At 37.8% G+C, this 15122-nt stretch overlaps 1 protein-coding gene across 1 annotated transcript; it reads right to left on the bottom strand.

The window, feature by feature from the left end:
- Positions 1–4197: 4197 nt before the first annotated feature.
- On the bottom strand, positions 4198–14928 carry LOC101167805 (adaptin ear-binding coat-associated protein 1). Its single transcript, XM_004073883.4, has 8 exons — positions 14746–14928; positions 10385–10485; positions 10174–10278; positions 10018–10099; positions 9697–9805; positions 6939–7086; positions 6218–6314; positions 4198–4991 (listed from the first exon to the last, which is right to left on the bottom strand). The coding sequence occupies exons 1-8, from the start codon at positions 14838–14840 to the stop codon at positions 4937–4939; spliced, it is 792 nt and encodes a 263-aa protein (XP_004073931.1). The 5' UTR covers positions 14841–14928; the 3' UTR covers positions 4198–4936.
- Positions 14929–15122: the final 194 nt, after the last annotated feature.

Here is a 15122-nt window from a genome sequence, read left to right on the forward strand (position 1 = left end):
TTCTCTTTGCTCAAATCATTTGTGAAGCTGTGAAAATTAAATTAAAAAAAGACTAAAATACACTAAGAAAGATAAAATTAAACTTTCTTCAGTAGATGAGTTGCTGAAACTTCTCATTATATTTTGAAAACTGTTTTAAAAACAACAAATGTTCAACATTTTGAAATAAAATTAAAGTCTTTCATTCAAATTTACAGAACTAAAAAGACCATAAAGACCATTGATTAACTTTACCTGCTTTAGGTCTAACAATAAAGCAAAAACATAGTGAAGCATGAGCTTCATGCCAGTCATATTCTTTTATTTTTTCTAAATTTAGTGAAGGCCACATACTTTTTTATGGCTCTTGGATGCTCTTAGGGGGTGGGAGATGTGTAAGAAATGGGGGGTTGTGTAGGTATGGGGAGGGGGGCCCTATTTTTATTTTTATTTATTTTTTGTGCTCGTTTATTTTAATCTTCATGCTTGCTTTTATATTTATGGCCCGCAGCAGTCATAGACTGCAAGGACCATATTGTAACTGGTACAAGGGTCGAACACTCAAAAAGGTCCAAAACGTCAAAAAAACGCGTCAAAACGCCAAAAAATGGGGTCAAAAGTCGCCCAAAGCACACAACGACACGACAATTGTGTAACGCAACAAAAATACACACACACACGCACAACACCAACGCAAAAACGTAAAAATTGTAGTCGCAAAAATGACGACAAAAGCACAAAAAAGCCCCAAAAAGCCCTCAAAAGACAGGTATAAAGCCCAAAAGACATGCCCAGCCTATAGTAAAAGACAGGCCGCATTGAAATACATAGGCCACCTGACTGCAAAAACTTCTATATTGTTTCTGCTTCGTTTCATTATTATTATTATTATTATTATTATTATTCTTGTCCTATAACGGCGTCTTTGAGCTTAATTTTGACCCCCGCCACATACCCGAAAACTCACCAAAATTGGCACACACCTGGGATAAATTGAAAATGAATTTTTGGCAAAGAGAACGCCACCCCCCCGAAGTCGATGACATCACGGCGAGCGATCCCGTAAAAAAAATGAATGGGCCGAAAATCGCTTATGGGGCCAAAAAAAAATATTTTGAAATACAGTTACGAAACCAAAACACGCGTGTTGGAGATATCCCAAAGAAGTTATGAAATCATTATGGGATGCCCACACGACCTACGGCTTGGCGGCCATTTTGTGGCGAACTCAGAGAAATGGCGATTTTCGTGTTTTTTGACAATATGGGAAAACTACACTTTTGTTAAAGCGATTTTCACGAAATTTCATACACATGCCAAAAACACGATTCTACAACTACCAAAGAAGTTTTGTTGACCTTTGACCTTGGGAAGGGGCGGCCATCTTGAATTTTCATAAAAAAGCACCTTTAGTAACGTATACAAACGAAAACTCGTCCTAGGGATTTTTATCGATCTTTTTGAAACTTCTCAGGCATCAATGGCAAGCTACTGTGGACAAAATGTTGGAATTAGAAGTTGTAGAATTTGAAACGCGTGCGCGTGGCGAATTCGCAACCGTCGCCATTTTAGCTAGCTCGCACATATTTTATCGGAATAGCCTGAAACTGAAATATGCGATACCCTGGCCCACACTGAACAAAACGATGTCACATACGACAAAATCGATAAAGGAATGTGGCCGTGGTAAGCAACAAACCGTCGCAAAAAAAAGTGCTGACTCGGCAAAAAAAAATTTTTTCGGATTTTATTTTTAAGAATCGGCTAACAAAACCCAGATAACTTTGTCGGGTATATCCAAAGAAAGTTTTGAAATCATTACGTGATGGCCACACGACCTACGGTTTGGCGGCCATTTTGTGCCAAAATCTGCCATTTTGAGTTTTTCGCGTTTTTACACGATATGGAAAAATGAACTTTTTTTTGAGCGATTTTCACGAAATTTGACTCGCATGTCCCTAGCGTAAGTCTACAATCACCTTTGGAGTTTCGTCGACCTTTGACCTCGGGAAAAGGCGGCCATCTTGAATTTTCTATAAAAAACACCTTAACCACCAGATTCAAACGTAAACTTGTCGTTGGAATTTTCTTCGATCGTCTCAAAACTTTTTGGGCATCAATGGCAAGCTACTGTGTAAAAAATGTTGGAATTAGAAGTTGTAGATTTTGAACGGCGTGCGCGTGGCAAGCTAGCAAAGTGGCGCACTGTTATAACTCCCATGCATTTCAATACAATACAGTGAAAATTGAATGCATGCATTCATGCCTGAAACTGAATACATTGAAAAACACTGGATATGGACATATAAGGAATGTGGGCGTGGTTAGCATAAAACCACTGTTGCTAAGGACGACAAAAAGTTTACTTTTACCGATTTGTCCGAAACTGACGTCAATCTGTTCGTCCTCCCGAGGGGACCAAAACATAAAATGGTTGCTATGGAGATAAAATCAACAGAAAAGCCGCCATTTTGGAAAAAGTGGGCTTTTTAGCAACTTATGACATATAACTCTCACCAATGGAGGAATGTGTTTTTCTGAGTCAGTTGATGATGCTGATCGCTATGCTAGCAATTTTAGCCACATTAGCATAGCTAGCATAGTTAGCATAATTAGCATTTTAGGAAATGTGTTTTTTTGAGTCAGTTGATGATGCTGATCGCTATGCTAGCACTTTTAGCTATGTTAGCATAGCTAGCATAGTTAGCATAATTAGCATTTTAGGTAATGTGTTTTTCTGAGTCAGTTGAAGATGCTGATTGCTATGCTAGCACTTTTAGCCACATTAGCATAGTTAGCATAGTTAGCATAATTAGCATTTTAGGTAATATGTTTTTCTGAGTCAGTTGATGATGCTGATCGCTATGCTAGCACTTTTAGCCACATTAGCATAGCTAGCATAGTTAGCATAATTAGCATTTTAGGAAATGTGTTTTTTTGAGTCAGTTGATGATGCTAATCGCAATGCTAGCTCATTTAGGCACATTAGCATAGCTAGCATGGTTAGCATAATTAGCATTTTAGGAAATGTGTTTTTCTGAGAGAGTTGATTATGCTGATCGCTATGCTAGGACTTTTAGTCACATTAGCATAGTTAGCATAGTTAGCATTATGAGCAAATCCAGCCTTGATTAGCTTTTAATTTGTGGGCGGTGAGGGCGGAGAGGGCCGCGGTAGTGCGTAGAGTTGGGCGTGGAAGGCGGGTTGCGTCTGCGGGCCATACAACGCCGCTTGCGGCTTTAATATTTATTTTGTTTTGTTTTAATGTAAAGCACTTTGTGTTATTCTTTTATATGAAAAGTGCTTTATGAATAAAGTTTGATTGCTTGATTTGAAAAAGAAAAAGACATACAGATATAAACTTTGAGTTTTTATATTAATAATAAAGTAATTTTGAAAAAAAAAATGAAATGTAACCTTGACAGAAAAGCTTAACAGCCCTTAAACAAAACTGAATTGTTTATTTTTATTTGGTATTTATTTGGTGAATTTAACTGAGTGGCTTTTGTTGACGTTCCAAACGTATTTTCGTTGTTTCACTGACAATGACAAATATATGTTCTTGAATCTTGAACTGAAACCAACGCTTTCTTCTTCTTTTGCTTAAGATATTATTTTAGTGAAATTAAATCATTATTTCACATAAAAAAACAGCAAACAGTCTATTTGGCAATCAAAAATGTGAAACAAACACAAAAACAAAAGGAAATAAAGAATAAGCACCTTTCAAATGAATCTTACCTTTAAAATATAAAAAAATAAATCTCGACTTATGTATAATTTAAAGGTTTTTTTTGTTTTGTTTGTTTAGTATTTCATGACATTAAAAGTTGACATGAAAGTTCTTGAAGGGATGTGATGGACCAACAGTTCAGATAAGCACAGCTTATTTTTAGTTTATCAAGTCTGAGAGTGCATAAAAAAACAATAATTTTGTTGTTTTTTCCCCAAAAACCTTGGAGAATCCATGGGGTCAAATGTGGCTGCTGCTGAAAAAAAAAACAACTTGTGAAAATGACTTTAAAACGCCAACAGAAATTTGCTCTTAGATTCTCCAGGATTGAGAACAAAAACAAACAAAAACTGTCATCATTTTATATTTAAGTAGAGCTAAATAACTTCAAGTTATCTATATTTAAACAAAAATTGTCTATTAGCAAATCCAACACACAAGGTAAAGAATAAACCATTAAAAGTAAAATAAGAGGAAAGACTCGATGGAGTCACTGAAGGTTTTATTGCCTTTTTCAGTCAATTATTCTTGCTGTTAGTCCTTGGACTTTACAGTCGAAGCTAAATGAGAAATGAGACAAAATACTTTTTTAAAGCAAAACAGTCAATCATCTTAAAACCTAATAGATAAACACAGTCCATGTTATCTGATCACAGCAAAATTACATGGAATAATTTCATATAATCAGCAAAAAGGTGAAGAATTCATTCACTGACATTAACATTCAAAATCTCTGAAAAGATCTAAAAGTTTTCAGTAAAATTCTTTCAGTAAATAAGATGCAACATTCAGCTCAACTTTCTTATTCAGGAATGCTTTAAGCTTTATGCAAAATAAAGACATTTATATGAGTTTTTCTTTTTCTTTTCTTATGCAACAAAGCATACCCTGTATAAAAAAAATGATTGTAAACAACATTTCTGGCTTGAAAAGTGCTTTTCCTTTTTCACAGCACAGCAACAGGCTGCATGAAACAATGGCGTCTGTTTTCACATGAAGCACCACCGTGGCTGCAGAGGTGGTGGCATGGTGTGAACACACAAAGCTCTGCTCAGACAAACACAAAGCGCGCGTAGCCCTTAAACATTTGTTGAAGATGGCTCATGTTTGATAGCTTCAACACATTGCTTTTCTGTTTAAGAGGACTTGAGAGAGCTACAAACAGGATGTGGGTCCAATCTCAGCATGATGCACCTGTGGGGTTCAGGTCACGGCCAGGGCCAATCAAAACTGGATCCAGTTTGTGGTGCTCTGAGGCTCGGCCGCAGCAGGAACAGAGCTGTGAAGTCCAGCAGTCATCAGTATCTGCAAAAATCTGCATTTCCTTCAAAAATATTCTTACTGTACATATTTTTGTATAGGCTCAGTAAAATAAATGACCGGTAAAAAGTTCCATAACAATCAAGTGTGGCTTCAATACGAAGTATTCTAATACATCGAAATGAAACATAATAATAATAATTTAGAAATTGAAAAAAATAGCTAAAAATAAGCAACTACCAGTACACTTGATAGATATAAGTGCAATAAAACTCAATAGATAAACTATACTTTAATAGAAAAAAAATGCAAAAATATATGGTAAAAGTAAAAAAAAAAAAAAACTTAAAAGAAGTTTAAAATAGTTTATTAACATTATTTTATGTTATTTGATTAACAACTTTTAAAGAAGGTAAAATATGCCAAATGTCCTTCAAAGCTAAAGGGACCTTGTTGTGTTTCATTTTCTGAAATAGGTGTAAAAAAGCTAAAACAACAACAACATTTAAAAAGTATAGTTGACAGAATGAATAAGAATTTGTGAAATAATTTGTTAGCGGAGAAACAAAACATTTAAAAAGTTCAAACATAAACAATGCCATATAGAAGATGCAAAGCTGAATAAAGTTAAAAATAATGTAAAACAAAGTTTAAATCCACAGAAAGCACATTTCCTGAATTATATTGTTTTTTTGAAAAGGCAAAAATTGATGTTACTAAAAATAATTAAAATAATCTAAACACATACAACAAAATCCACAGTAAATGCTACATACCGGAAAAAAAGTTATTTCTATCGTAAGTATACGTTAATATTTGTAAGCTATAGAATATTTGTTCTTGAATATATAAAAAAGGAAGTAAAATAAAGTAGAAACATCTAAAACAAACAAAGATCTAGCAGGGCAGCTAGAAACGTAAATTCAATTTGAAAATAATCGAATAAATCCGATAAAAAGAAATATATATATATATATATATATATATATATATATATATATATATATATATATATGGAATATGTACCTGCTAAACAATGATAAAAGAGTTTATTTTTTTCATAGAAAAATATTTACAAGGAAGGAAACAATCCAGATTAGTTTTGAACACTTTAACTTCTTATATGCTAAAAAGAAATGCAAAGAGGCTTTGTGGGTTAAAACTTAGCTCTTCCACAGTTAAAATCTGATTTGTTCAGCATTTTTGAACACGTAAATTAAAAACTACAAGAAAAAAACGACAAACCTTGCAGGAGCTGAGAAGTCTCCCCAGAGAAGATCTGCATTGGCGTTGGACTGAACCATTGTGTTCGAGTTACTGCAGTCCAGATCCAGCAGGCATTCTGACAGAAGGAGGGAAGAAATCTTTATTCAAACGTTACTGTGTGCCCAAATAAATCACACACACACACACACACACAATAAACAGGAGAAAAAACCCCAAAAGAAATCAATATTTTTTTCAGAAAAAATACTTTATTCCATTTAGTTCTGATTCTCGTGGCTTAAAGGTAATAAAAACTTAAAATTCAGTTGGAAAATGTCTTTGGAAATTCATTGTGAAAAAATAAAATGTTGGAAACTTGTGATGTCTCATTGAGCAATCGGGCATCTATCTACCAAAAAAGAGCACGTCATGTCAAGCTGCTGTATGGAGATGGTGACTTGGCACCTTCCCACACACCTAAAGGTACGAAAAGCAGGCGGACCGCCTCCATACCAGGGCGCATTGATGCAGTCATTTGTGCAAAAGAAGGCTGTTAGTTTGTACATTTGTACAAAAAAACATCCTTTTCTGTGTAAGGATGTAGAATTTTTACTTTTCTAAGACACAGAATTGGAGGTTTTCATAAAACAAAAAATAAAACATAAAACTACAAATAAAGTAGTTTTATGTAAAACAAGAGTTTCACTTTTTGAATGTACCAGAGAAATGACATTCGTTCTGCTGCTGGTGGTTTGACTACCTGTCTCTGTGCCTCCAGTCTGTGGGACTGTGTTGAGGTTGCATGTCCCTGACGAAGGAGGAGGGGCTATCTTGCCTCCAGGTGGTGGTGGGAGGAGTCCCATCCCACCCGAGATCTGGGGGCGGGGCTTATCCCTCTTTTTACCTTGCTGGAACACATGAGACATGAACTAACCTTTACAATTGTGAGAAAAAAATATTGGTTTCACATTTAAATGCCTTTATTTTTTGCAGTTTTGACAGCAGTGAGATTTTTTAGAGCAAAAAATATATATTTTTTCAGAACATTCCTAAATGACATTTACTCCCAGAACTTTGCTCTATAAATACATGTTAACTAAACAATCATCTTTAGGCACTAAACTCTGGAAGCTAAAAGACACACAGTTTTGTTTAAAGGCAAAAAGATATAAATTTAACAATTGAATAAAATAAAATATAGAGATAAAATACCCCAAACTGTGGCAGAAGTAGCCATGATCAGAGGTGATGCCTATGAAAACATTTTTGGTGGAACATTATACTGTTTTTTTGTTTATATTTCAAATTTTACCATTATTTTATTTTTCCTTATTAATTGAAATATTTGATCAATAAATGACGATTGTTGAATTCAAGACATCTATAAACACCAAAATATAGCTTAATAATAGGGTTGGGCGATGTCCCCTAAATTGGCCGTTGACGATGTTTGCTGTCAACCATCGGGATGGACGATGATATCGTCGGGGGGGGGGGTATTTTTAAATTTTTCGTTCTCATAATTGCTATTCGTTATTTTACTTTATTACTTTATTTTCCAACTAATGACTCATCCGCGATGATCCAATATAAACTGAGGGAAGTGACTTTAACAAAAAAAGTAACAAACAAAATAGACAAGAAAGAAGTGGTCCGCTCCCGCACTTCACTAGTCAAGTGGACCGGCGGAGCGCGGACTTACAGCTTTGTGTTTGATGGGAAGGGGGTGCTTTGTTACATGAGCGGTATGTGTGGGAAATTTAAGACTGCGATCCGTCCCGCAGCTCTAGGGGTACGAGCTACCGAACTCAGAACCGGGTCTAAAAGTGTGTGTCTGAGCACAGCTCGGATCGTCAGCAGACACACAGGGGTTTGAGCTTCAAAGCAGAAATGTCGCTCAGTCCTTGGAAACCGTTCAATCACGTGGATTTGTGTTTCCAGTCGTGTCCTGACTAAATAAAGGCTGACGTTATTCCCACATGTTTACGTGCAGCCAGGATGCAGATTACAGCACCACCCAAAGCTAATGTTGTTAGCATACTGCTAATGATCCTGGCTTCTTTCCGGTTCCGTTCAGAAAAAGCACTGACCACACGGATTAAAATTCAAATGATGAGCGAACAGGTGTTTCATAATAACCGTAACATTATTAAAGGCACGTTTAGAAGATCGTCTCGTATATTACTAAGCTGACATGTCAATGTATAAAGCCGCTCGGCGCTGTTTAACATTGTTTTGTATTGAATTCTTACATTCAATTGTTTGGGGAAAAAAATAGCTGCTCGGCGGAAATTATATCCGCTTCCGGTTTTTCAAACCCTACTGCGCATGTGTGAATGATTTATTCCGACCGAAAGTGTGACCCATGTTTGTTATATTCTGAAAACATTTCTCTGGGCCCATGTACACGGTTGGATTCTAATCCGTCCATTGATCCCATCAAGATATTTTGTACATGTAACCGCGGCTTATGGTGTCGACTCGCAACGTGGCGGGGGAGTGGCATCACGATGGTGTCTCTCCATCGGGATATCAGTCACCCATCACGATGGACGATAGTATCGTCCATCGGCACAACCCTACTTAATAAGTTTCCATCCATCCCTATTCAATATTTTTTCTTTTCTGACAACAGATCCTTTCATATTAAAATGCATTTGAGTCTAGGAATGAAAACTTCTCAGGCCAAAAATGCTGCAACATATTACTTTTTTTGGTTTAATCAAAAATGTTAATTTCTACACCTAATTTCAGCTTTTAAATTCAGAAAATAAATCCTAATAAATATGATTTTTGAACTTGAACTCTTTAAAGTGTGTTTTTAGAGCTCATATTTTTTATTCAATGAAAATTTATATATGAATGTCTAAAATAGTTGTCAGAAAACAAATATTAAGGACTGTGTGCAATTAGGGTCAGCACACACCCATTATAGTAGCAAACAACATTGCTGCTAAACCGAATGAAGAACAGCGCCCTCTGGTGGACAACTGATTGCAGTATAAAACGAAATCCAGAGAAGTCTCATTTAACCCTTGTGCTATCCTAGGCACTTTAACATTGGGAGTTGGGTCATCTAGACCCACTAGATAGTGCGTTAAACCTTTTTTCTTCAATGATTTGTGATCTTCACTGGTGTCCATGGATTACATGAAATCTTTCCACCTTTATCCATCTTTGTCATGGTAGGAATAACACGTCAATGCAAGTCATCTAAGATAGCACAAGGGTTATAACATGTGGTAGCTCATATTTTTAATCCAAAAAATATAAGCGCAATTTGAAAATAACAACAACAAAATAAAAAATTTAAAAAAGTTTAAATAGGAAAAGTCATTGGTGACTCTTAGAGGTTGTAGTCAAAGGTTTTTCTTTTATACTTTTTCTTCTTCATATTTTTATGTAAAAGTAACAGAATATGACTTCTTATTGACACTAGTTACTATTTGTGGTCACACAAACATGTGTGACCAACAGCGACCTTCAACGCTGTTTGAGTAAAACATTTGTGTTCTCACTCCAATGTTGAGAGTGATGGTCTGTCCGTCCTTAAAACCCAAGTCCAGTTTGGGTCCAGAATCTCCTAGATGTGCATTTTTACTGATTTCTATCTCTTGTTTCACCCACCTGCAGAGAAGTCAAAAAACACACATTATCAGCACACATACAGAAATAAACAATACACATAAGCATTTTCCATAACAAAACCCCTCAAACTTTCTTTCAAAAAAAGTCGTGAGTTTTAAGGACCCCAGATACCTACTGTAATTGTAAACAGCAACACTGACTAAAATTATGTCTGTTTTTATTTGTAGTCACCTCAAAAACAACCTGCTTACTTGAAGTGATCCTGCAAGGTCACGTTGAAGTCAAAGGAGTCTCCTCTGTCTCCGAAGCCGACTCCGATGAAAGCGCTGCGACCTAGACACAACAGAGGGAAAAAAACCTCTGATCCGGCGCCTACAAACCACCAAGCGTTGACCCTGAAAACTCACCACTGTCGTCCTGTATCCTCAGAACAAAGTAACGGCTGGAGTCGCTAACCGTTTCCACTGCAATGCCGGGATACTCATTCACTGGAGCCTGTGCAAACAGCTCTCCTGCAAGAACCGACCAGAAATACTTAAAAAAAAAAATGCTCAGCTCACAAAAGTCTGCATGTGATACAAAAGTAACATTAAATAGGAGTAACAGCAGACATGAAACCTGAGACTTTGTCCTCCAGCTTGATGAATGCCACTTTGCCCTTGGCTGTGATCCTCATGCGGCCAGACCAGTCCGGACTGTCCAGCTTCCAGTCTGCTGCCCTGCAGACATGAGAAAACTAGTTTATTGGTGTAAAACACTTTTATCTCACTAGGACTTGTTTCTTCCAAAATGCCACAAAAAGATTCATTGGGTTTTTAACCATAGGGCCTCATCCTCGTATACATAAATAATGAGCAGAAAACATTGGTTGGATAATTCTGTCAAAACCAACTGCTAACAGTGTTCCCATTAATATTTTCAATATGATTATGCCGTTTTTTTTGTGCCAAAATTAAAAACCTGTGACTTTTTCTAGGACATAGTTTCAGCAGAGTAGCAGCAGAAATCTGCCTCTGAGTTGTGGGCGGACCCATTGGTGTGGAGTAACCCCGCCCCTTTTCCTGTCCTGTTGATGATACCTCAGAGTACCGAGCTTATGGTTTGCCCAATGTATTTGCGACATCACAACCACAATCTTATTTTTGTTTGCTCTTGATTCACAATTATTTAAATAAAGATCTTCTCAGCAACATAATTTGAGTCTTTATTTTATTACATATGTCCTCCATCATCAGAAAAATGCCAAAAGAACACGCTAAAAACACTACTTTCATCAGAGTGAGTACTTAAAAAGCTTCCATTTGATCATCTGACCCCCAGTCTAAATAGAAACCAGTAACTTTATAATGATTTTTTAACAAGAAACACACGAGTCTCGTTGAGTCAAACAGCAGAAAAAGGCTTATTCTTTCTATTTATACATTTATACACAGCCATCAAATTAAATTCATTCAGTTTCCGCAGTAAAAGGAGGTCAAACCCATAATTATGTCATGCAATCTGTCACTTATATGAAACATTTTTAAAGAATTCAGAATGAGTTGGATGATTAAAGGGGCGTGGTCTAGCACTCTTCAACGGGACTGTGGTGGAGCGGACCGACTACCACCAGTTTCTGGGTCTGCAGATCACAGACAGGCTGTACTTCATCAGGCTGCTGAAGAAGGCCGGACTCAAGCGCAGGACCCTCACCCAAGCCTACAGGGGACTTATAGAAAGCATCCTCACCAGCGGAACAACAGGCTGGTTTGGTAACACCACCATAAAAGAGAGAAAGATGCAAAGGGTCATCATTCCTGGTGTCTCGCCTGCTTCAGCGGCTGCTTCGCCTCTCGCATTGGGTGTAACGCCAACTCCCGCTTGTCCTCCTGCTGGGATGGGCCCGTTCACTTCGGCGGCCAGAACTCGCGGCGGTGGGGATCCCCCTGGCTCCTTTGTTGTGAGAATTTCAATGGTCAGGTATGTCCGCGTTAACGGGAGCCGCACCTTCTGCCACCCAGGCGCCCTCGTCTGCGACATCACCAACTCTGTCCACCAGCTCTCCCTTCGCACCCCTCCACACACACAATAATAGTCCATGCAGGAGTGAATGACCTAAAGTTTCAGCAATCTGAGACCCTCAAGAAGGACTTCATCACTCTCATCCACTCCATCAAGCAGCTGGACAAACAGCGCATCATCTCCGGTCCGCTTCCATCTCCCCGGTTTGGAGACATTAAATTCAGCCGTCTACGATAACTTCACATCTGACATAAAGGACACTGCATATCTAATAATATTCCATATGTTGATAATTTCACCACCTTCTTCAATAGACCAAATCTCTTTAAACCAGACGGCATCCACCCAAACCAAACAGGATCTCAACTTCTATCCATGAACATTGAAATCACACTCTGCTCTGCTAAACTGCTCACTGGCTGACTGGACCACCGGCAACCATCCTCAGTTAAAACCACAGTTATCACACAACACATCCCAGTTCACATAACAAGCAGATCTCACAAGCACCCCCAGCTCAGATCCACCAACTCCACAGTTAGATATCTCCATCACATTCACACATTACCGGACAAAAAAGATGAATCAATCCATCTGCACTCACACACGGCCTTAAAGTTTGCCGTTTTAAATATTCACTCCCTTTTAAACAAATGTTTTATTGTGAATGAGCTCATTTTAGATAACAACATAGATTGCCTTTTTTTAACTGAGACCTGGCTGGGTACTGATGCTCCTGTTGTTCTCACTGAAGCTTCCCCATTAAATTTTAACTTTTTATATTCTATCAGGGGAGATAAAAAAGGTGGTGGCACTTTGCAACCTAAAGAAACATGCTAAATAGCTACTCCTCGTTTGAGCATCATGCATTTTCTTTTAACAGCCCGTCTATTTTATGTGTTACTGTTTACAGACCACCACAGCCTCCCTCCTGTTTTCTTCAAGAATTTTCTGAATTTTTATCATTCACACACTCCAAATACAGTAGAGTTTTAATAACTGGTGATTTTGACCTACATGTTGATAAAGATAGTGATGCTCATGCAAATGAGCCCTTGTTAAAATAGTAAATTATATTAGATGTAATCTGGACTCTCAGAAACTTTCAGTCCTGGTATTACTGGATCTCAGTGCTGTATTCGACACAGTAGATCACAGTATTTTACTCAACAGGCTAAGAGGTTTGGGCATCTCTGGTACCATACTAAAGTAGATTTACTCCTATCTCACAGATCCAAGGTTTTACGTAAGTATGGATACATGCTCCTCAAAGGTCTTTGACATCAACTGTGGGGTCCCCCAAGGTTCAATTTTAGGCCCACTACTTTTTAATCAATACAGTGATCCCTTGCTATGACACGGTTTACTTTTCACGGTTTCGCTACTTCACGGATTTGCATCGTGCATTGTGTTCTGCATTCTGATTGGCTAAAAAGTCACTCCGCTTCTTCTCTACCTGTGCATCAATAACGTTGCAGTTTAATATGTACACGTACGTAAAACAGCTTGCCAAATTTACATTACATACTTGCAAATTCTCTTTCAATTTCGAGTTTCTCTAAAACCCATTGAAAAAGAGCGACAACAACTGCCTATCACTATGTTCTTCTCCCGAACAAACACAAAGACCTCAGGATGCAACTTCTGCAAACTTCTGCAAACTTCAGCAGCTCGCATGTTGACAAGGACCAGGGGAAGGGGGACACATTACAAAGATTTTAAAATCGCTGCATTGGCTCCCTGTGCGCTTCAGGATTGATTTTAAAGTTCTTTCATTGGTTTATAAATGTTTTCATGGTCTCGGGCCTTCATATTTATCTGATATGATTTTGAAGTATGAGCGCTTGCAGACCCTGAGATCCTCTGATACAAACCTTTTGGTTATCCCAAAAGTTAGAACTAAAACATACAGCGAGGCCTCATTCAGTTACTACGGACCTCACCTCTGGAACAGCCTCCCAGCATGCCGCAGGGCCGCAGAGATTGTACAGGGTTTGTAAAGAAAGGCTTAAGACCTTCCTTTTTAATCTAGCTTTTAGTTGAATTTCATGAATTTATTTTAAATGTTAATCATTCATTTTCTCTTTTTAGTAGTTTTATATGTGTATGTATATACATTTATTTATTTGTATTTGTTACGCGCACACGTAACAAAGCCTCCTCCCTTCCCCTCAAACACAAAGTCCGGCTTCTCTACTCAGAGACACGGTCGTTCAGTACACTGGTCCACTTGACTAATCAAGTGCAGGAGCAGACTACTTCTTTTCTATTTTGTTTGTTATTTTGCTTGTTAAAGTCACTTCCCTCAGTTTATACTGGATCATCACGGATGAATCATTATTTATAACTTAGGAAATAAAATAAAAGAAGGTAATAAGTAAAATAACTTATAATAATTATATAATAACAAAAAATTAAAAATAACCCCCCGACGATATCATCGACCATCCTGATGGTTTCCTGCAAACATCGTCAACTGCCAATTTAAGGGACATCGCTCAACCCTAGTGTGGGTAGTTTGGGCTGTGAGTTTTAGTACAAGGTGGGTACAAGGGGCCCATCAATCTAAATCTGCCCACTGACCACCCACAAAGAGATTCCGGCCATGCAGTGTTTTATACAAAATAAAGGCAGATAGAAAACATTGAATTTTGGAACTCATAATCCAGGTTAAGTAAACATAAATTAAAATGTTTAAAAAAAGAAAACAAAAAATGCTAACACATGTCAGAAGACAGCGATGATGATGATCTAGCAAAACCCGACGCGTTAAGAACTGTGACAGCAATGCAGCCTAAACACACACAGGTCCAACAATGATCTGTGTCCCCGAACTCCCGACATCCCAACAAACCTTTATTGGGCTCATGAACAACTACAACTGCAGAGTCACTCTTCCCAATGTAAAACGTCACCCGAACCGAGCCCTCTCGACGCACCTTGCTCGGTTCCGTTAGAAGCCACAAGTGTCTCCTTACCTGTACGCACGGTTCGAAGCTCGAGGTGGAATGCGGTAAACGTTGACATCTGGTTTCACGCACAGGATCGACTCGTACTCCCCCTCGGCCGCCATCTTGCACCAACTGTCACTGATAGATGGTCGTAAGTCATCTCTGACGACGATGCAGTTTGGGTTCACTGCGTCCAAACCACCAGACGGCGGTGAAAATTTTAAAAAAGAAGAAGAAGAAACTGTATGTACCTCGCAAAACATAAGCATAAACAAGAAAAGAAAAAAAACAAGGGGGGGGGGGGGGGAGACAAAAATGTAATAAAAATCATTTTAAAACGCATTTTTTCCCAGTTGACTAATATTTCCATTAGAGGTTTAAAACAAAATTTTATGTTTCATATT

Source organism: Oryzias latipes, chromosome 11 (genome assembly GCF_002234675.1).
Source record: "Oryzias latipes chromosome 11, ASM223467v1".
NCBI lineage: Eukaryota > Metazoa > Chordata > Actinopteri > Beloniformes > Adrianichthyidae > Oryzias > Oryzias latipes.

Excerpts from the sequence above, each read along its gene's own strand:
- LOC101167805 (XM_004073883.4), bottom strand. The coding sequence starts at position 14,840 with ATGGCGGCCGAGGGGGAGTACGAGTCGATCCTGTGCGTGAAACCAGAT. Across the intron at positions 7,087-9,696 it reads CCATCACTCTCAACATTGGA|CAAGGTAAAAAGAGGGATAA; the intron begins GTGAGAACACAA and ends CATGTGTTCCAG. Across the intron at positions 4,992-6,217 it reads GACTTCTCAGCTCCTGCAAG|CTCTGTTCCTGCTGCGGCCG; the intron begins GTTTGTCGTTTT and ends TGGACTTCACAG.